The sequence below is a fragment of the Salvelinus namaycush genome, chromosome 13 (assembly GCF_016432855.1).
Source record: "Salvelinus namaycush isolate Seneca chromosome 13, SaNama_1.0, whole genome shotgun sequence".
Lineage (NCBI taxonomy): Eukaryota > Metazoa > Chordata > Actinopteri > Salmoniformes > Salmonidae > Salvelinus > Salvelinus namaycush.
Window position 1 is genome coordinate 26,882,692 of NC_052319.1, and position 24,149 is coordinate 26,906,840.

The following is a 24,149-nucleotide window of genomic DNA, read 5'->3' on the forward strand; positions in this document are numbered from 1 at the left end:
TGAGTGACAGAACACTTAGCCAATCACGGCACAACTAGAGAAGATGACCAACCCCTATGCTCTGTATTTTCCGCTAGCTGCCCCTACACCACAGAAAGCACTGAGCTAGGCTGAAGCACTTGCATGTTTGTATGCGGCTTTATTAACGCATTTTTTTTTATATACATTGTTTGCCAAAATAACATGCAAAACAGGCAACAAAAAAACAAGTGGGGCTCAAAATGACAGGTCGCCACTGGCTGCAATGTAAAATTATACCAAGATTGCTCTCAGTTTCTCTTTAGTTGGAGCATGAGAGGAGAAAATGTCTCTCAGTTTCTACCACTCTGCACCTTGAGAGGTTGCAGCCTGTTCTCTCTGGCCAGTCATGTTGTTTTAATGGGGTCTTCATGTCTATACTTTAAGTCCGCCTTTATTTGTGGTATTGTACTCTTTCAGAGTAGGCTGTGTCAAAACTTGCATGCTTTTTTTCAACTGGCAGTAGAAGAGGGAATTTTCCCAGTTCAGCCCACACGCTTGGAGGAGAACCATTGTACATGCAGTATGTATATATAATTCAAGCTCTGTCTCTGCTTTTTCTCTCTCTCTGTCTGTCTCTGTCTCTCTCCCTCCATCTAGGCAGAACAGTGTGACTGTACGAAGAGAACCGGAAGGTGACTGGCTGACCCAGGGAGGAGAGAGACATATTCTGAGACAAACACACACAAAAAACTGAGCAGGGCTACGTGAGTGTGTGTTAGACTCTCAGACGGAGTCCTGATCTAAACCGAACGCAGACACTCCCACATGTCTCCCCCGTCTACCCCCACCCCTATCCCCTCTCTGCCCTCCTATCTACTGTGTGTCCTCTCCATGTTCCTGTCCCTGTCCAGACTGAGGGGCATCCTCCCCCCTCTCCTCTCCCTTGTCCTGTCCCTCCCCCCTGCTGCTAGCCAGTCAGTCATCACCACGTCCCAGGGCAGACTGAGGGGTCAGTTGACCCCCCTGCCTTCTGACCTGCTGGGCCCTGTGGTCCAGTACCTGGGGGTCCCCTACGCCCGCCCCCCCACCGGGGAGAGACGCTTCCAGCCCCCCGAGCCCCCCCTGTCCTGGCCAGGGGTGAGGAACGCCACCCAGTTCTCCCCCGTCTGCCCCCAGCCTGTAGAGGAACACAGCCTGCTGACAGAGATGTTACCTCTCTGGTACTCTGCCAATCTGGACATAGCCAGCACATACCTGTCACAGCAGAGTGAAGACTGTCTCTACCTCAATATATACGTCCCTACTGAGGAAGGTATGTAGTGTATACAGTACACACTCACACACACACACACACACACACACACACACACACACACACACACACACACACACACACACACACACACACACACACACACACACACACACACACACACACACAATCAAATCAAAGTTTATTTGTCACATGCTTACTTACAGGCTCTAACCAATAGTGCAAAAACGGTATTAGGTGAAAAATAGGTAGGTAAATAAATAAAACAACAGTAAAAAGACAGGCAATATACAGTAGCGAGGCTACATACAAACACCGGTTAGTCAGGCTTATTGAGGTAGTATGTACATGTAGATATGGTTAAAGTGACTATGCATATATGATGAACAGAGAGTAGCAGTAGCGTAAAGAGGGGTTGGCGGGTGGATGCATCCATCTCTACATATTTATGCATGCGCCCACATATGTTTCTTTGCATATTGTAAGAGCTGTTGAACGCTCTGCAAATCTGGCTTGTGTGTGTGTGATTCCAGACATCCATGATGAGGGCGGTCTGCGGCCAGTGATGGTGTATGTCCATGGAGGTTCTTATTCTGAAGGGAGCGGCAACATGATGGACGGCAGTGTCCTCGCTAGCTATGGAAACGTCATTGTCATCACAATCAACTACAGGCTGGGAGTACTGGGTTAGTCAACTTCTTCATCAGCGTCGTCGTCATCTTTACCATCATCATCGTGAGATTCCGCCTAATCACCTTTCTGGCTTACTCTCTCACTGGTTGAAATGTCACCGGTCTGTGTTGCAACTGAGAAGCTAGCAGCCTGTACACAGCCAGATTCATCTGTGTGTACGCCTGGTTAGAGGGGAGCCATCAGCTTTGTGTTTATGGCTCACAGTAGGTAGGGTTAAATTAAGCTTCATGAGAGAAGGAGGAGAGAGAGAGACTAGACACATTGGAAAGAATTAACCAAAAAACTGAGCAAACTGGAATGCTATTTGACCCTAAATAAAGAGTACACAGTGGCAGAATACCTGACCACTGTGACTGACCTAAAATGAAGGAAGGTTTTGACTATGTAAATATTCAGTGAGGATAGCCTTGCTATTGACAGAGGTCGCCGTAGGCAGACCTGGCTCTCAAGAGAAGACAGACTATGTGCACACTGCCCACACAATGAGGTGGAAACTGAGCTGCACTTCCTAACCTCCTGCCAAATGTATGGCCATATTAGAGACACATATTTCCCTCAGATTACACAGAACCACAAAGAATTCGAAAACAAATCAAATTTTCATTTAAAACAACTCCCTTATCTATTGGGTGAAATACCAGTCTGCCATCACAGCAGCAAGATTTGTGACCTGTTGCCACAAGAAAAGGGCAACCAGTGAAGAACAAACACCATTATAAATACAACCCATATTTATGTTGATTTATTTTCCCTTTTGTACTTGAACTATTTCCGCATCGTTACAACACTGTACATAGCCATAATATGACATTTGAAATGTCTATTCCTTTGAAACGTTTGTTAATGTAATGTTTACTGTTCGTTTTTTATCATTTATTTCACCTTTAAAAAATCTATTTCATTTGCTTTAGCAATGTAAATATATGTTTCCAATACCAATAAAGCGCTTTGAATTAAATTGAATTGAGATAAGAGAAGCAGGGTGTGAGGCAAGGAAGGGGAGGGAATAAGAGAGAGGGTAAGAGAGGAGGAGAGGAGGTGATCTAGGGAAAGAGGTAGTGCGGGAAGGGTTAAGAGGAAAAGAGTGGGAGGGGAGGAGGAGGAAAACAAGAGGGGAGAAGAGGAGGGCTAAGTGATCGGATTTATAATCATTGAAGGTCACATGTATCTTGTGGCTCAGCCCTCAGTAACACACACACACTCCAGCTCATCCTGTTAGTGACACACTCATGTCTCTAGTGTGGCGTGTGAATTAGTGACACACTCATTTTGCGTGTGCATGTGTTCAGTGACACATGGATGTTCTGCTGTCCCAGGTCTACCCCAGGTCTGACTGAGGGTGGTGAGCAACGGTCACATGACATCATCAGTCACTGAGTCATGTCACCACATTACCCAGGGTACTCAGGGTTTGGCTACACTGTAAAACATGTCTGTCAATCTGTGTTTAGACAATTAATTTGTTCTACAGTATAAGGGTTAGTGCGCAACTTTAGCCACTTACTGGATTAGGTTTAGGTTATAACGGCATACTGTAATACTTGTTATTATTTATTTATTAAGATCATTAATGAGAGATTTATAAGTATCTGCCGTATTAACCAATCCCCAGTGAGCCTACTAGTCCCATAATTGTAAGGAATCAAATCTAGTTTGAAGTGGAGATCGGCCTTTAGTTCCAAGTCCATATTTACATCCTGCTGTTCATGTCTTTGATGGAAAGTATTTTTTAAATACGATACAGTGCATTCGGAAAGTATTCAGACCCCTTCACTTTTTCAACATTTTGTTACATTACAGCTTTATTCTAAATTGGTTTAAATAAAATGTTTCCCTCATCAATCTACACATAATACCCCATAATGGCAAAGCAAAAACAGGTTTTTAGAAATGTATGTAAATTTATAAAAACAACCAAACAGAAATACCTTATTTACATGAGTATTCAGACCCTTTGCTATTAGACTCGAAATTGAGCTCAGGTGCATCCTGTTTCCACTGATCATTCTTGAGATGTTTCTACAACTTGATTGGAGTCCACCTGTGGTAAATTCAATTGATTGGACATGATTTGGAAAGTCACACACCTGTCTATATCAGGTCCCACAGTTGACAGTGCATTTCAGAGCAAAAACCAAGCCATGAGGTCGAAGGAATTGTCCGTAGAGCTCGGAGACAGAATTGTGTCAAGGCACAGATCTGGGGAAGGGTACCAAAAACAATTCTGCAGCATTGAAGGTCCCCAAGAACACATTGGCCTCCATCATATTAAGTGGAAGAAGTATGGAACCACCAAGACTCTTCCTAGAGCTATCCGCCCGGCCAATCGGGGGAGAAGGGCCTTGGTCAGGGAGGTGACCAAGAACCCTATGGTCACTCTGACAGCGCTCCAGAGTTCCTCTGTGGAGATGGGAGAACCTTCCAGAAGGATAACCATCTCTGCAGCACTCCACAATCAGGCCTTTAATGTAGAGAGGCCAGAAAGAAGCCACTCCTCAGTAAAAGGCACATGACAGCCCGCTTGGAGTTCGCCAAGTAGCACCGAAAGGAATCTCAGACCATGAGAAACAAGATTCTCTGGTCTGATGAAACCAAGGTTGAACTTTTTGGCCTGAATGTCAAAAGTCACGTCTGGAGGAAACCTGGCACCGCTCATCACCTGGCCAATACTATCCCTACGGGGAAGCATGGTGGTGACAGCATCATGCTGTGGGGAAGTTTTTCAGTGGCAAGGACTGTGAGACTAGTCATGATTGAGGGAAAGATGAACGGAGCAAAGCACAGAGCGATCCTTGATGAAAACCTGCTCCAGAGCGCTCAGGACCTCGGACTGGTGCGAAGGTTCACCTTCCAACAGGAGGACAATGACCCTAATCACACAGCCAAGACAACGCAGGAGTGGCTTGGGGACAAGTCTCTGAATGTCCTTGAGTGGTCCAGCCAGAGCACGGACTTGAACCTGATCTAACATCTCTGGAGTAGAGGTCGACCAATTATGATTTTTCAACGCCGATACCGATACCAATTATTGGAGGACCAAAAAAAGCAGATACCGATTAATCGGCCGATTTTTATATATATATTTGTAATAATGACAATTACAACAATACTGAATGAACACTATTATTTTAACTTAATATAAAAAATCTATAAAATCAATTTAGTCTCAAATAAATAATGAAACATGTTTAATTTGGTTTAAATAATGCAAAAACAAAGTGTTGTAGAAGACAGTAACAGTGCAGTATTTGCCATGTAAAAAATCGAACGTTTAAGTTCCTTGCTCAGAACATGAGAACATATGAAAGCTGGTGGTTCCTTTTAACATGAGTCTTCAATATTCCCAGGTAAGAAGTTTTAGGTTGTAGTTATTATAGGAATGATAGGACTATTTCTATACCATTTGTATTTCATTTATCTTTGACTATTGGATGTTCTTATAGGCACTATAGTATTGCCAGCCTAATCTCGGGAGTTGATAGGCTTGAAGTCATAAACAGCGCAATGCTTGAAGCACAGCGAAGAGCTGCTGGCAAATGCAGGAAAGTGCTGTTTGAATGAATGCTTACGAGCCTGCTGCTGCCTACCACCGCTCGGTCAGACTGCTCTATCAAATCATAGACTTAATTATAATATAATAACACACATAAATACGAGCCTTAGGTCATTCATTTGGTCAAATCTGTAAACTATCATTTTGAAAACAAAACGTTTATTCTTTCAGTGAAATACGGAACCGTTCCGTATTTTATCGAACGGGTGGCATCCCTAAGTCTAAATATTGCTGTTACATTGTACAACCTTCAATGTAATGTCATAATTATGTACAATTCTGGCAAATTAATTACGGTCTTTGTTAGGAAGAAATGGTCTTCACACAGTTCGCAACGAGCCAGGCAGTCCAAACTGCTGCATATACCTGTCACGACTTCTACCGAAGGTAGCTCCTCTCCCTGTTCGGGCGGCGCTCGGCGGTCGGCGTCGCCGGTCTACTAGCCATCACTGATCCCTTTTTCCTTTTCTGTTTGTTTTGTCTTTGGTTCTTTTTCACGCCTGGTTTCATTTGCGTTAATTTCTGTGTGTATAATTGTAACCTGTTGCCTGCCTAAGTTTGTGCAGGATTAGTCTTTTATTGTGATGTGCTCGGTTAGATTATACCGTTATTTCTTTTCACAGATTCTTAAGTGTAATCGTGTCGGAACTTTGTTTGTTCCTCCGTGCGTTTGTACGGGTTCTCTGTTGTCGAGGGCGTTGTACCTTTTCGATTGTGCCATTCCTGTGTTGGTGGACTTTCTTATTAAAACACGCTTCTCAGACATCCCTGCTCTCCTGCGCCTGACTCCTACACCTACCACCTAGACGCACATTATCACAATACCCTGACTCTGCTTGCACAGAACGCAAGAGAAGTGACAATTTCCCTAGTTAAAAGAAATTCATGTTAGCAGGCAATATTAACTAAATATGCAGGTTTAAAAATATATACTTGTGTATTGATTTTAATAAAGGCATTGATGTTTATGGTTAGGTACACATTGGTGCAACGACAGTGCTTTTTTCGCGAATGCGCTTGTTAAATCATCACCCGTTTCGCCCATTCCGATTAATTGGTCGACCTCTGCTCTGGAGAGACCTGAAAATAGCTGTGCACCGACGCTCCCCATCCAACCTGACAGAGCTTGAGAGGATCTGCAGAGAAGAATGGGAGAAACTCCCCAAGTACAGGTCTGCCAAGCTTGTAGCGTTATACCCAAGAAGACCCAAAGCTGTAATTGCTGCCAAAGGTGCTTCAACAAAGTACTGAGTAAAGGGTCTGAATACTTATGTAAATGTGATATTTCAATTTTTAATTTGCTAAATTGTAAAAAAAAAACTGTTTTTGCTTTGTCATTATGGGGTATTGTGTGTAGATTGATGAGGAAAAACAACAATTCAATCGATTTAAAAAATAAGGCTGTAACGTAACAAAATGTGGAAAAAGTCAAGGGGTCTGAATACTTTCCGAATGCTCTGTATTTCTGTTTGTTGTGTTATAATAATTTTTTACTCTAATATCTACTAGACTTTCCTTCTATATTGTTGTGTATTTTATATGTGTTATTCCCTCAGGTTTCCTCAGTACGGGTGACCAGGCAGCTAAAGGCAACTATGGTCTGTTGGACCAGATCCAGGCTCTGCGCTGGGTGAAGGAGAACATTGCTGCATTCAGCGGAGACCCAGACAGAGTCACTGTGTTTGGCTCCGGGGCTGGAGCCTCCTGTGTCAGCCTACTAACTCTGTCCCACTACTCTGAGGGTAAGTAACCTCTAACCCCTGAACCCAACCTCTGAACCCTTACCCTTGACCTTTAACTTCTAACTGTTAGCCTGGTCACACTTCTCAAAGAGTCACCTCCAATTCTTGACCCATAACCTCTGACCTCTAACCTCTGTCAGCATGCTGTGTATCAGATCTGTTCCAGAAGGCGATCATCCAGAGTGGGACAGCCCTGTCCAGCTGGGCGGTCAACTACCAGCCAGGGAAGTATGCAAGGCTGCTGGGGGACAAGGTGGGCTGCAGCCTGGAGGACTCATCAGAGCTGATCGTCTGTTTGCAGGGGAAGACCTACCAGGAGCTGGTGGAACAGAATATCACTCCAGCTAAATACCACACCGCCTTCGGACCTGTCATCGACGGTGATGTCATCCCTGATGACCCCCAGATACTCATGGAGCAGGTGAGAAGATATAGAAGCCTCTATGGTTTATATATATTATACATGTATTACAAGTTATTCTTAAAATGTTAGACCTGGACATAGCACCATTTCAGCAGCTACGTTTGTCTTAAATTATATATTAAATTGCTTAGATCATAGGAATCACTGTGCTGCCATATTTATAGACCTATCCAAGGCTTTTGATACTGTTGACCATCGCTTACTCATTCAAAGGTTGTCTGTAATGGGCCTTAACCAGGCGTCTTGCAAGTGGTTTAGGAACTATCTGTCAGATAGGACACAATGTGTGCATTCTGATGGTGTCAAGTCAAGTTTCCTCGATATTACTAAAGGTGTCCTACAGGGGTCGATTTAAAGCCTAGGCAGCAGCTTCTCCTAGGGTCTGGAAAAATGAAAGCAGTTTTACCATTTTAAAAACATTACAATACATTCATTACAGAATTCACAACACACTAAGTGTGGGCCCTCAGGCCCATACTCCACTACCACATATCTACAACCCAAAATACATGTGTACGTGTGTGTGTGTATAGTGCGTATGTTATCATATGTGTGTATGCATATGTCTATGTCTATTTGACCATGCTGGTCATTTATTAACATTTGAACATCTTGGCCATGTTCTGTTATAATCTCCACCCGGCACAGCCAGAAGAGGACTGGCCACCCCTCATAGCCTGGTTTCTCTCTAGGTTTCTTCCTAGGTTTTGGCCTTTCTAGGGAGTTTTTCCTAGCCACCGTGCTTCTACACCTGCATTGCTTGCTGTTTGGAGTTTTAGGCTGGGTTTCTGTACAGCACTTTGAGATATCAGCTGATCTAAGAAGGGCTATATAAATACATTTGATTTGATATGCCTATGTTTGTGTTGCTTCACAGTCCCCGCTGTTCTATAAGGTGTGTTTTTTATCTGTTTTTTAAATCTGATTCTACTGCTTTAATCAATTGCCTGATGTGGAATAGAGTTCCATGTAGTCATGGATCTATGTAGTACTGTGCGCCTCCAATATTCTATTCTGGACTTGAAGAGACCTCTGGTGGCATGTCAAGATTTAGTTGAGGTTTAGGGTTTAGTGAATGATTTCTCCCAAATACAATGCTTTTATTTTTTGAAATATTTAGGACTAACTTATTCCTTGCCACCCATTCTGAAAGCTCTTTGTTAAGTGTTTGTTAATTGTTAAGTGCAGTCATTTCAGTTGCTGTAGTAGCCGACGTGTATAGTGTTGAGTCATCCGCATACATAGACATACTGGCTTTACTCAATATCGTTAGTAAAGACTGAAAAAAGTAAGGGGCCTAGACAGTTGCCCTGGGGAATTCCTGATTCTACCTTTATTATGTTGGAGAAGCGTCCATTAAAGAACACCCTCTGTGTTCTGTTAGACAGGTAAATCTTTATCCACAATATAGCAGGGGGTGTAAAGCCATAACACATAAAGTGTTTCCAGTAGCAGACTGATTGATAACGTCAAAAGCCGACTAACAGTCGAACAAAACAGCTCCACAATCTTTTTATCATCAATTTCTCTGAGCCAATCATCAGTCATTTGTGTAAGTGCTGTGCTGGTTGAATGTCCTTCCCTATAAGCATGCTGAAAGTCTGTTGTCAATTTGTTTACTATTCTTAGGTAGCGGAATTACTTTTGCTTCCCTCCAGGCCTGAGGGCACACACATTCTGGTAGGCTTAAACTGAAGATATGGTAAATAGGAGTGGCCATATCGTCCACTATTATCCTCAGCAATTTTCCATCCAAGTTGTCAGACCCCGGTGGCTTGTCATTGTTGATAGACAACAATAATTGTTTCACCTCTTCCACACTCACTTCACAGAATTCAAAAGTACAATTCTTGTCTTTCATAATTTGGTCAGTTATACTTGGATGTGTAGTGTCAGCGTTTGTTGCTGGCATGTCATGCCTAAGTTTGCTAATCTTGCCAATGATTTTTTTTTAAATAGTTGGCAATATCAGTGGGTTTTGTAATGAATGAGCCATCTGATTCAATGAATGATGGAGCTGAGTTAGCTTTTTCCCCCAACATTTCATTGAAGGTGCTCCAAAGCTTTTTACTATTGTTCTTTGTCATTTATCTTTCATAGTGTAGTTTCTTCTTCTTTTTATTCAGTTTAGTCACATGATTTCTCAATTTGCAGTACGTTTGCCAATCGGTTATGCAGCCAGACTTATTTGCCATCCCTTTTGCCTCATCCTTCTCAACCATACAATTTTTCTATTCCTCATTAATCCACGGGGAGTTAACCGTTTTTACAGTAATTTTCTTAATGGGTGCATGCTTATTAGTAACTGGGATAAGCAATTTCATTTCAATTTTAAGTGCAATGTCTGTTTGCTCCTCATTACACACCACGGACCAACAAATACTATTTACATCAACAACATAGGAATCACTACAAAACTTATTGTATGACATCTTATACACTATATTAGGCCCAGCCTTAGGAACTTTGGGTTTCCTAGATATGGCTACTATATTGTGATCACTACATCCGATGGATCTAGATACTGCTTTCAAGCATATTTCTGCAGCATTAGTAAAGATGTGATCAATAAATCGGGTAAATTTCATTGCTGTGCTGTTTGTAACTACTCTGTTAGGTTGACTGATAACCTGAACCAGGTTGCAGGCACTGGTTACAGTTTGAAGCTTTTTCTTGAGTGGGCAGCTTGATGAAAGCCATATTTGAATCACATTTTAATCACCTAGAAAATATACCTCTCTGTTGATATCGCAATCATTATCAAGCATTTCACACATGCTATCCAGCTACTGATTGTTAACACTCTGTGGTCTATAGTAGCTTCCCACAAGAATGGGCTTTAGGTGAGGCAGATGAACCATATTACTTCAGCAGTAATTTACATGAGATCCTCTCTAATCTTTACAGGAATGTGGTTCTGAATATAAATAGCAACACCTCCACCATTGGCATTTCTGTATTTTCTGTAAATGTTATAACCTTGTATTGCTACCACTGTATCAATAAAGGTATTGTCTAAGTGAGTTTCAGAGATAGTCAGAAAATAAATGTAATCTGTTACTACAAGTTATTAATTTCATGAACCTTGTTTCTCAAGATACATATGTTAACGTGGGATATTTTGAGCACTTTTCTGGGAGGCTTGCTTCTTTTCATTGCTTTACTGGGAAGCTTAGCAGAAGTAGATATTCTCATGGTATTTATGTTAGTGCAGGGTGAGCTGCACACAGTGGACTTCCTACTAGGGCACACCGCCTCATTGCTAACAGCATAAATCTGGTTCATAGACAGATGATTGCTGCATACAATAGCTGTAGGATCAGCAGAGGCATCAGGGCAGTTAGAGGGACATACATTAGGTTACTTACATTGTGTCTACCAATGCCCCTGGTATAATGTACATTTGCTAAAGCATTATGATGACTCAGCGACACAATGGTAGGGATTAACTGAGCTGGGCTTGGGTCATTCATAGGTCATTGAGCAGGTTCTCGCCTATAAATATCTGGGTTTTTGGACTGATAATAATTTGACGTTTAAAATACATATGGATTAGCTAGTTAAGAAGCTGACATTTAAAGTAGGCTTCTTTTATAGAAATAGATCATGCTTCTCCCTGAACAACAAGAGGCAGATTGTATAGTCAACTTTCCTGCCAGAGCTTGACTAAGGTGACACCATTTATTGGAATGCAGCAGGCACTACTCTTAACCCTTTGGATGCCGTCTACCATAGCACCCTTCGTTTTATCACAGGTGATAGTTTTAATACGCATCACTGCATCCTGTATTAAAAGGTTGGCTGGTTCTCATTAAAGTCCCGTAGATCACTTCATTAGTCCCATTTTGTGTTCAAAGCTCTACTATACAAGCTCTTGACTTACCTAACTTAGTTTTTTAAAGTATAAAAACATGAGATACCAAACCCGTTCACAGGGTTGGTCTCCACCGAACTAGGTATATCTGTTTTTTGTTTTAATGCTCCACATTTTTGGAATCACTTACAAAATTGATTACATATTTGGATTCCCTGGTGCCACTAGGGCAGTTTAAAACTCTGATGATGAATGAGTTCACTGAGGTGTGCAATTGTTTTGATTGACTTTAATAATTTGTTAATGATGCCTGTGATGTTCTAATGTAATGTACTTGTTTTTACATTCTATTTTATGTCCTCAGGACACCATTGAAAAAACAGAGATCACCCAAGAAGAAATATTAGATAGTGTTAAAACATTCACATGGAGAAAAGCATCAGAAATGGATGGCTTTCACATAGAATTCTATTCAACATTTTGGGACAAAATAGCCCCACACAAATGACAAAGCACATGTCACTCAATTCAATACTTCCTAGTTTCATGTATCAAACGGTTATTTCAGTTATATTAAAACCAGGAAAACTTGGAGAGTCCCCTGCTGATTATAGACCCTTAAGTTTAATCAATTGTGACAATAAAATAATAACAAAGCTTATAAACAATAGAATGGCAAAAGTCTTAACAGACTTGATACAGTATATATTAATTAAACAGGGTTATTGAAAATATACACAAACAAATACAAGAACATGTTTCAGTTTAATACAATACCCCAAAAAACAAGATTCACATTTATCAATAATGGCTGTTGATGCCGAGAAGGCTTTCGACCATCTTGAATGGTCTTTTCTATTCACAACTTTGGAAGCTTTCAACTTTCCAGCTGAAATAATGCATTTATAAAAATATTGCATGAATGTCCTGAAGCCAAAATATACACAAATAATACATTATCTGTTGAAATTGCTTTAGAAAGGGGCACAAGACAGGGATGTCCCCTCTCCCCACTCCTGTTTGCACTGGCTATTGAACTGTTTGCACTAGCTATTGAATTCTTTGCAGAAAGAATTAGACAGGACCCAAACGTAACAGGTATCAGTATTGGTAAACATTAATAAAAATATTAACTTATTTGCAGATGATCTCCTGATATACCTGACCAATATTGAAAACTCAATGCCCCCTTTTGCTAAAAATATTTTATGAATACTCAAAAATCTCAGGATCAAAAATGTATGTGGGAAAAAATGAAAAAATGGCATTAGGAAAAAGTAAAAGAATAAGTCACGATCTACAGGAATTCTTTAAGTGGACCACAAAAAAAAAAAGAAATACTAAGGATGCTTAATAAATAACAACAAATATATAAAGATAACTTTATTCCATTACACAACAATATGAAAGCAGGTCTAATTAAATGGAAAAATCTTCCCATAAATCTTACAGGTAGGATAAACCTCTTTAGAATGGCATGGCTGCCAATGATTTTGGATTTAATACCAAGTACCCCACCGAAGACATTCTTTAAAAAAGTATACTTGGTCATAACAGACTTTATATGGCCAAATAAAATGTATAGAATAAAAAAAGAAAGTTTAACATCTTCCTAAGTCTGAGGGTGGTTTTAACCTTCCAGACATGGAATTGTATCAACTCACTACCCAAGGCTTTTATTTGCAACATATGGTTAAATGCACTAAAGAGGAACAATGGGTACATATTGAAGATGCAGATGCTCATCTCCAGAATCAACTTCATAGTTAAGAACACTATAACAATATTGAAGAAAATGAAACATATTCTACAAGAAACAATATCATTCCCTAAAAACACAACCTTATTGATCAATCCTTGGATAGCTTTTCAGAATTCACAGATGAATTGGTCCACATGGAAAACTAAAGGCATAGAAACCCTAAATGACTTGGTAACAGAAAATAAATGTATTTCCATGACAGAATTAAAAAGTCATTTTGGACTGACCAATGAAGATACAGTAGTTTTAAATATATGCAACTTAAAAGTTACGGAAACAGATGCTCAAATGATAGGGAATATACAAAACCTTGCAGAGGGCATATCCAACTGACCGTCTCTTAGAAAAATATATAAACTATTGCAACCAAGACTTATAAAGAACTGATGTTGGTACAAGATGGAGGTATAAACTACTGTATAGAATTTTTTATACAAGATACAAAATTCATGTCTTACGTATAAAACTAATAATGGCTCAATAATCCATGCTTTTTGGGAATGCTATAAAGTCCGGAAGTTGTGGGCGGAGCTATAAAGTTTGCTGTCAGAAGTATTTCAATGTAACTTACTTTTAATCCGTCTGTCTGCATATTTCAAGACATGGCATATTGGGCTGGGCTGGACAATTCTCTTCTCCTCACTTGAAAAAACGTATTGTAAAAACTTGGAAATAAATCAATCCGCCATCATTAACACAATGGAAAAATCGAATGATTTATTATTAAAATATATAAATAGCATTGGCGACTGAGAAAAACAAATCGATACAATTGCAGGCCAAGTAGCAAACAATAATGCAGGCACTAGGGATGGGGGTGTGAGCATGCGGGTCCGGGCAGATGATATGTGCTCATTTTTTGTGTGTCTATAAGTTGATGTTCGTATGTATAATTTGTATATGGAGTAAAAAAAGAATAATAATATAATTGGGCTCCCCTGATTAAATAAAAGTTAATAATAAAACATGGTTTATTAGATTTAGCAAGATTTGGTTCTGAGTCAGGGTTAAGGATGCATAATATTGTTATTGTCAACCCTGTTCGTCACACATAGGGAGAGTTCCTCAACTATGATATCATGCTGGGTGTGAACCAGGGGGAGGGGCTTCAGTTCGTTGACGGGATGGTGGACAGTGAGGACGGTGTCTCCAGCGACGATTTTGACTTTGCCGTGTCGGACTTCGTTGACAGTCTCTACGGCTACCCAGAGGGGAAGGTAGGCTGTAGGAAAATGTATATGCCCATCCAGTGTTTCTACGCCAGGTGCTGGAGGGCAAAGAATATGTTCAGCAAAAAGTAGAACTACACTCTGCATACTGCAATCTGTCTATGCTCTCATGTGCTTTATTGACAAGGTCTTTTTTTACCTTGTTTTTATCCTTGCGGCAGGACACGCTGAGAGAGAGCATCAAGTTCATGTACACAGACTGGGCCGACCGGGAGAACCCTGAAACCCGGCGGAAGACGCTAGTCGCCCTGTTCACTGATCACCAGTGGGTGGCGCCGGCGGTGGCCACAGCAGACCTCCACGCCCAGTACGGATCGCCAACATATTTCTACTCCTTCTACCACCACTGTCAGAGTGACGCGTCGCCCGCCTGGGCTGACTCCGCTCATGGAGATGAGGTGCCGTATGTGTTTGGTCTGCCGCTGATCGGCCCCACTGACCTCTTCAACTGTAACTTCTCTAAGAACGATGTAATGCTCAGCGCCGTGGTCATGACATACTGGACAAACTTCGCCAAGACAGGGTAAGAAAAATCTCTTGTCTAACTCCTTTGCTAAGAAATATCTTACTTTCCTCTAATGAATGGTAAAAGTAACCACAGTTCACTTTTAAGATCACGTTTTCTGATTGTGTTTGTGCTGTGTCCCAGAGATCCTAACCAGCCGGTGCCCCAGGACACCAAGTTCATCCACACCAAACCCAACCGTTTTGAGGAGGTGGCCTGGGCCAAGTACACCCCCAAGGAACAGCTGTACCTGCACATCGGCCTGAAGCCACGTGTCAGAGACCACTACAGGTAGATCAGATAATCACAGACCACTACAGAACACTACAGGTAGATCAGATAATCACAGACCACTACAGAACACTACAGGTAGATCAGATAATCACAGACCACTACGGACCACTACAGGTAGATCAGATAATCACAGACCACTACAGACCACTACAGGTAGATCAGATAATCACAGACCACTACAGACCACTACAGGTAGATCAGATAATCACAGACCAATACAGAACACTACAGGTAGATCAGATAATCACAGACCACCACAGAACACTACAGGTAGATCAGATAATCACAGACCACTACGGACCACTACAGGTAGATCAGATAATCACAGACCACTACAGACCACTACAGGTAGATCAGATAATCACAGACCACCACAGACCACTACAGGTAGATCAGATAATCACAGACCACTACAGGTAGATCAGATAATCACAGACCACTACAGAACACTACAGGTAGATCAGATAATCACAGACCACTACAGGTAGATCAGATAATCACAGACTACTACAGGCCACTACAGGTAGATCACATAGTCAGAGACCACTACAGGTAGATATTTCTTTGCCTACCTTTCCAAGAGCAACAGATATCTTGCTGCTTCCATATCTTGTTAAATTATGTATAATGAACCACTTTGCAGTGTTAGCACTTCATAATAGCAGCACTTGCCACTTTCCCCTTCTGACTGTTTAATGTATAATAACTATAATTTATAATGTATGATGTTATCTTACGTTATTGTGTATATTATCCGATTCCTTGTGAAATGTATTTTTTCTTTGTATGGATGATGATTCTGACTCCAGAGCCGCCAAGACAGCTTTCTGGCTACAGCTGGTGCCCCACCTCCATAACATCAACGAGTTGCTGCAGTACGTGTCCTCTGCAACCCACAGCCCTCCCCAGGACACCACCCCCCACTCCTACACCAAGCGGCTGTCTAAAGGCCTGGGCTTGGGTAGCACGCGCCACCCCAACCCCAACCCCCCGGCCACGCCCCAGGCTCCAGCACTGCAGGGGGAGGAGCTCCAGGTCCCCCACCCCGTTATGGAGGACTACTCCACTGAGCTGAGTGTTACCATTGCAGTGGGAGCCTCACTCCTCTTCCTCAACATCCTGGCCTTTGCAGCTCTGCTCTACAAGAAGGACAAACGCAAGATGGAACACCGGAGGCTGCCACGCCCACCTCCACGCCGTGACATCATGAACGCTGACATCACACACCAGCTGCAGGGGGAGGGACTTCTGAAGCAGCTGGAGGCTGAGGCTCTGCACCAACACAACACGCTGGAGATACACGACACACACAACATACACCACACACTGGAGGCTCTGGACACGCTGGACACACAGGACATCTACAACACTCTGGACACCCTGCGACTGACCTGTCCACCTGACTACACCCTGACCCTGAGACGTTCCCCTGACGACGTGCCCCTGATGACCCCCAGGTCCCTGCCCATGACCCCTGGTTCTCACCCTGCCACCCCCATGACCCCTGGATCTGTTGTGGGGGTGCAGCCCATGCAGGGCTATAGTCCTTACAGTAACACTCACCTGCCCCATACACACACGCACACACACCCCAACACACACACACATTCTACCACACGCGTATAACCACAGACAGAGATGGGGCAGAACGAAGCAGGATAGTTTCTCCAGCACCTAAGATGGCGGAACGATCCAGTCTGCCGTGTTGCATGAATAGAACAATGAGGGAGCAGAAGTGATGAACTCTGGGAGATTAAGTAATGTGCATCAGTAAAAAGAACATAATAAATGAGAACATCCAATATGGCTGCCAATTTGGTCCATACATCATGGAAACATTGCTTCTATAAGCTGCGTCCGAAATGGCCGAAGTTGCCATGTGATTTGCCCTGGAGCGGGGCTGCTGTGATGTCCAGATCAGACTACTGACTGAACCCTCTGGGAACAACTTGAAGAACCTGTGAAATGTGAATGTAGAATATTTCAATTGCAATGAAATCCTTCAGAGGATCAACGTTCCCTGTAGCTCTGTGCTCAGCCAGGCCAGGGATGTGGTCTGAAGGACAGACAGACAGACAGACACCGACAGACAGAGAACAACAGATGGACAGGGACAGAGACAGACTGTATTCATAGCACCTGGGACAAATTCCCCTGAATGGTTCAACAATAACAAGTTCAACAGTCCGGAGATCTACCAACCAGCAGTCTGTTCAAATATGTAAATAACTTGTAAACATAATGGAGAAAAGATGGTAAGATTTAAAGCTTTTAGTGCTTTATTGCATTCAAATATGTTATTTAACGACCGTAGGTTTTAATTTGAGTTGATTATAAATGTATAGGTCCCCAGAACAAGATGTCATTTGACGCTTGACTAACCCTGACCACATCTAACAAGATGTAAACCCTGACCCTAACACTAACCCTGACCACATCTATGCCCAACCTCTTCTCTGATCTGAAACTTGTACTGGGACATGGAACTGGGTCTGTTTTTGGCCCCATCTCTCAGCCATGGACCCTTACTTTGGTCCTTACCCCTGACCTGTAACCTTTGACCCTGACCTCTAACCCTATCCTCATCCTAACTTTGACCTACATCCTAACTTGGACCCTCAACCTGTCTATGAACTCTTATTTCAGTCCTTACGCTTATTGACCCCTTACCTCTAACCCTGTCTTCTAACCCTACCTGCTTCCACCATGTCTCCCAGAGACAAAAGTGATCAGTTGACCTGAGACCCTAATTCAATCATACTGAAGTCTAAAACGTTGCGATTAAAATCCGTCCCGACACAAATCCTGCATTTGTGAGCTTTTTGAACCATAAAATAAAACTAATATGAAATCATACACTGAAAGCTGAAATAGTGGATCTGAAACAATTAATCTTATTTGAAATACTACCATAGGCTAGATTAAAATATTAATTTTTTTCAAAATATTTTCAGTTTCTGCCTTAACGGATGGAAGGAGTCTTTGCTGTATGTACTGTATGAACTTTCTGCTCCATTTTGTTAAATAAAGTATCAGTATTTTACCATTTATATGTTTCTCATATACAGTGCCTTCGGAAAGTATTCAGACCGCTTGAATTTTTATACATTTTATTACGTTACAGCCTTATTCTAAAATTGATTAAATCATTTCCCCCCCCTCATCAATCTACACACAAAACCCTATAATGACAAAAACAAAAACAGGTTTAGACATTTTTGCTAATTTCTTACAAATAAGAAATGGAAATATCACATTTATATAAGTATTCAGACCCTTTACTCAGTACTTTGTTAAACACCCTTTGTTAGCGATTACAGCATCGAGTCTTCTTGTGTATGACGCTACAAGCTTGGCACATCTGTATTTGGGGAGTTTCTCCCATTTCTCTGCAGATCCTCTCAAGCTCTGTCAGGTTGAATAAGGAGCGTTGCTGCACAGCTATTTTCAGGTCTCTCCAGAGATGTTAGATCAGATTCAAGTCTGGCTCTGGCTGGGCCACTCAAGGACATTCAGAGACTTATCCCGAAGTCATTGTCTTGGCTGTGTGCTTAGGGTCATTGTCCTGTTGGAAGGTGAACGTTCACCCCAGTCTGAGGTCCTGAGTGCTCTGGCGCAGGTTTTCATCAAGGATCTCTGTACTTTGCCCTGTTCGTCTTGACCTCGATCCTGACTAGTCTCCCAGTCCCTGCCGCTGAAAAACATCCCCACAGCATGGTGCTGCCACCACCGTGCCTCACCGTAGGGATGGTGCCATGTTTCCTCCAGACGTGACGCTTGGCATTCAGGCCAAAGAGTTAAATCTTGGTTTCATCAGACCAGAGAATCTTGTTTCTTGTGGTCTGAGAGTCTTTAGGTGCATCTTGGCAAACTCCAAGTGGGTTGTCATGTGCCTTTTACTGAGGCGTGGCTTCCATCTGGCCACTCTACCATAAATGCCTGATTGGTGGAGCGCTGCAGAGATGGTTGTCCTTCTGGAAGGTTCTCCCATCTCCACAGAGGAACTCTAGAGCTCTTTCAGAGTGACCATCGGGTTCTTGGTCACCTCCCTGACCAAGGCCCTTCTCCCCCGATTGCTCAGTTTGTCCGGGCGGCCAGCTCTTGGAAGAGTCTTGGTGGTTCCAAACTTCTTCCATTTAAGAATGATGGAGGCCACTGTGTTCTTGGGGACCTTCAATGCTGCAGCAATGTTTTGGTATCCTTACCCAGATCTGCACCTCGACACAATCCTGTCTCGGAGCTCTCGGGACAATTCCTTGGTTTTTGCTCTGACATGCACTAACAATTGTGGAACCTTTATATAGACAGGTGTGTGCCTTTTCAAATCATGTCCAATCAAGTTATAAAAACATCTCAAGGATGATCAATGGAAACAGGATGCACCTGAGCTCAATTTCGAGTCTCATAGCAAAGGGTCTGAATACTTACACTACCGTTCAAAAGTTTGGTGTCACTTAGAATTTAAAAAATATATTTTTTAAGAAAAGCACATTTTTTGTCCATTAAAATAACATCATATTGATCAGAAATACAGTGTAGCCATTGTTAATGTTGTAAATTCAATTAAATCTTTTTTTTAATGGAATATCTACATAGGCGTACAGAGGCCCATTATCAGCAACCATCACTCCTGTGTTCCAATGGCACGTTGTGTTAGCTAATCCTAGTTTATACATTTTAAAGGGCTAATTGATCATTAGAAAACCCTTTTGCAATTCTGTTAGCACAGCTGAAAACTGTTGTTCTGTTTAAAGAAGCAATAAAACGGGCCTTCTTTAGACTAGTTGAGTATGTGTAGCATCAGCATTTGTGGGTTCGATTACAGGCTCAAAATGGCCAGAAACCTGTCAGTCTATTCTTGTTCTGAGAAAGGAAGGCTATTCCATGCGAGAAATTGCCAACAAACTGAAGATCTCATACAATGCTATGTACTACTCCCTTCATAGAACAGTGCAAACTGGCTTTAGCCAGAATAGAAAGAGGAGTGGGAGGTGCTCAACTGAGCAAGAGGAAAAGTACATTAGTGTGTCTAGTTTGAGAAACTTTTTTTATCGATTTTTGAATAAGGTTGTAATGTAAAAAAAAATTGGAAAAAGTCAAGGGGTCTGAATACTTTCCAAAGGCACTACATATATTATACTCTCATAGGTATACTGTCTTCTGGAATAAAAATCCTGATGTTTATAAACAAACCCACTGTTTTTCAGGACACACACACACACACACACTCTCTCTCTCTCTTTCTCTCTCTCCACTAAATGGCTGTGTGGTTATCTGATGCCCTTCAGCTGATCTTGAAGGATCACAGTAGCTGAGGAGCAGACCAGCCGTTTTCAGAGAAAAACCTTCAAACTGAATCAGTCATGATTTCTCCCCTCTGCCCTGGAGAATACCAATGAGACCTGAGTGTAAAATAGGAGATATTGCACTGTAACACATTTAATGTAAAATGTACAGTAATTTATGGTAGCAATTGGCCGGGAAGTTACTGTCATTTATTTGACAGTAATCCATTTTATGGTAATCTAATTTACAGTATATTACTGGAATTACCCACGCAGCAACATATTACCCAGTGTTCTTTGCATGTTTTAATATTTACATTTTGGTCATTTAGCTTGGCATTCTTACAGTCAGTGCATTCAACCAAGGTTGATAAAAAAAATAACATATCACAGTCATAGTAAGTAAAATGTTTCTGTAACAGTGACTCAAAATGTTGTTGTAGTTAGGGATACATTGGTCTTCAAAATAACTGTAATTACAATTAGATACCTTATGATATACAGTGCATTCAGAAAATATTCAAACGCATTGACTTTATCCACATTTTGTTACGTTACAGCCTTATTATAAAATTGATTAAATAAATGTTTTCCATCAATCTACACACAATACCCCATAATGACAAAGCGAAAACAGTTTTTTAAACATTTTTGCAAATTTATCAAAAATTAAAAACAGAAATACCTTAGTTCCATAAGTATTCATAACCTTTGCTATGAGACTTGAAATTGAGCTCAGGTGCATCCTGTTTTTTATTGATCATCCTTGAGATGTTTCTGCAACTTGATTGGAACCACCTGTGGTAAATTCAATTGATTGGACATGATTTGGGAAGGCACACAACTGTCTATACAAGGTCCCACATTTGACAGTGCATGTCAGAGCAAAAATCAAGCCATGAGGTTGAAGGAATTGTCCGTAGAGCTCCAAGACAGGATTGTGTTGAGGCACAGATCTGGGGAACAGTACCAAAAAAATGTCTGCAGCATTGAAGCACCCCAAGAACAGAGTGGCCTCCAGCATTCTAAAGTGGAAGAATTTGGAAGCACCAAGACTCTTCCTAGAGCTGGCCACCCGGCCAAACTGAGCAATCAGAAGAGAAGGGCCTTGGTCAGGGAGGTGACCAAGATCCCAATGGTAACTCTGAAAGAGCTCCAGAGTTCCTCTGTGGAGATGGGAGAACCTTCCAGGAGGACCGTCATCTCTGCAGCACTCCGCCAATCAGGCTTTTATGGTAGAGTGGCCAGATGGAAGCCACACCTCAGTAAAAGGCACATGACAACCCACTTGGAGTTTGCCAAGATGCACCTAAAGACTCTCAGACCATGAGAAACAAGATTCTCTGGTCTGATGAAACCAAGATTTAACTCTTTGGCCTGAATGCCAAGCGTCATGTCTGGAGGAAACTTGGCAACTTGGCACCAAACTTGACTGTATCACAACCGACCGTGATTGGGAGTCCCATAGGGCGGCGCACAATTGGCCCAGCCTCGTCTGGGTTTGGCTGGTGTAGGCCGTCATTGTAAATAAGAATTTGTTCTTAACTGACTTGCCTAGTTAAATAAAGGTTAAATAAAAAATAAATAAATACAGTGAAGCATGGTGGTGGCAGTATCGTGCTGTGGGGATGTTTTTCAGTGGCAGGGACTTGGAGACTAGTCAGGATCGAGGGAAAGATGAACGGAGCAAAGTACAGAGAGATCCTTAATGAAAACCTGCGCCAGAGTGCTCAGGTCCTCAGACTGGCGCGAAGGTTCACCTTCCAAAAGGACAATGACCCTAAGCACACAGCCAAGACAATGCAGGAGTGGCTTCGGGACAAGTCTCTCAATGTCCTTCAGTGGCCCAGCCAGAGCCCGGACTTGAACCAGATCAAGCATCTCTGGAGAGACCTGAAAATAACTGTGCAACGACTCTCCCCATCCAACCTGACAGCGCTTTAGAGGATCTGCAGAGAAGAATGGGAGAAACTCCCCAAATACAGGTGTGCCAAACTTGTAGCATCATACCCAAGAAGACCCGATGCTGTAATCGCTGCCAAAAGGTGCTTCAACAAAGTACTGAGTAAAGGGTTTGAATAATTCTGTAAATGTGATATTTCATTTTTTATTATATTTTTTATATGGTCAAATTTATGAAAACCAGTTTTTAATTTGTCATTATGGGGTATTGTGTGTAGATTGATGAGGGGAAAAAACTATTTATGTCAATGGGTGTAATAGAGGCGAAGTCAGATGCAGGAGAGTAGAGTGATGTAAACAGGCACACTTTTATTTTAGTTCCAAAAACGAGAGCACTACATAAATCAAACGTGCTCAAAACACGGAACATAACAAAAGTAAAGCGTGTAATAAAACACCACAATAACATGAAACAATTACACACAAAACATTATGGGAAACAGAGGGTTAAATACAAGTAGATTGATTGGGGAAATGAAAACCAGGTGTGTATGGAACAAGAAAAGACAAATGGATATATGAAAAATGGAGCGGCGATGGCTAGAAAGCCGGTGACGTTGATCGTCGAACGCCGCCCAAACAAGGAGAGGAGCCGACTTCGGCGGAAGTCGTAACAATTTAAGCAATTTTAGAATAAGGCTGTAACGTGACAAAATGTGGAAAAAGTTAAGGGGTCTGAGTACTTTCCGAATGCACTGTATATCTGACTATCTCTGTTTTTCCGAACTCACTTCACTCGTGCATAACATAAGAGGGAGGCTTGCGCTACCAGTGCTGGCATATGCGCAGATCAAATACACCACTGGATTGCCATTTTCATGTCCTATTAATTTGAAAGATTGGTTAGGAAACCAGGTGTTTTAATCGGCGTATGCTTACTTTGATTATGACCTTACGCCGATTAGGATACACAGAGTAAAGTGTTTACATGACTATTGCCATACTCGGCCTACTGCCATAATCAGTTTAATACCGTATTATTAGTGTGCATGTAACTGTACTCGATACAGTAAAAGTGACTATTAAACTGTAAGATTTTTTTTACAGTATTTTACTATAATTACAGGGGATTAGAGAAAGCAAGCAGGTTGGCTGTAGGTATTTACATATTACAGCACATTAATGAATACTAGATGTTTTGTATCACTTTAATTTCCAGAGGCCTAACAAAGGCTTCCAAACTGATTACAGAGCAAAACAGATCAAATGGGAAATATTCAACCATTTTTTTTTTTAAAACCCAATACACTCTGATCTGGTCCCTATATACAGTACATTTAATTGTTAGAGAACTACTATACCATATCACTTAAATTGGCACAGGACTCAAATATAGCCACCTACAAGGCACGCCTTAAAATATGTTAATGAGCCAACGATTATTTCTCCCACAATATTTTTCCAAAATGCATCATCATTTACAGTATGCCGAGGTAGCAAATACAGCAAAACAGCAATACATTACTTTATTGTTGAATTGTATTGTAAATAAAATCAGCAATTGCTAATAGTGAATATTTTATTATATATTACACTATACCAACTGATGTTGGTGTTGAAAATATCACTTGCAATTTAGGCCTTAACAAAAGCTTCTAGACTGACAGTGACTACAGGGCAAAACAGATCAAAAGGACATGTCTAGCCACTCA

At 41.6% G+C, this 24,149-nt stretch overlaps 1 protein-coding gene and 1 pseudogene across 1 annotated transcript; both read left to right on the top strand.

Annotated features, from left to right (window-relative positions):
- The window catches only part of LOC120058057, a 12,654-nt pseudogene extending 11,492 nt beyond the window's left edge, over positions 1 to 1,162 (top strand).
- Positions 946 to 16,876, top strand: LOC120057938 (neuroligin-4, X-linked-like). The gene is made up of 8 exons (XM_039006415.1): positions 946 to 1,273; positions 1,768 to 1,920; positions 7,037 to 7,222; positions 7,378 to 7,643; positions 14,278 to 14,439; positions 14,613 to 14,974; positions 15,101 to 15,247; positions 16,060 to 16,876. The coding sequence occupies exons 1-8, from the start codon at positions 1,168 to 1,170 to the stop codon at positions 16,874 to 16,876; spliced, it is 2,199 nt and encodes a 732-aa protein (XP_038862343.1). The 5' UTR covers positions 946 to 1,167.
- Positions 16,877 to 24,149: the final 7,273 nt, after the last annotated feature.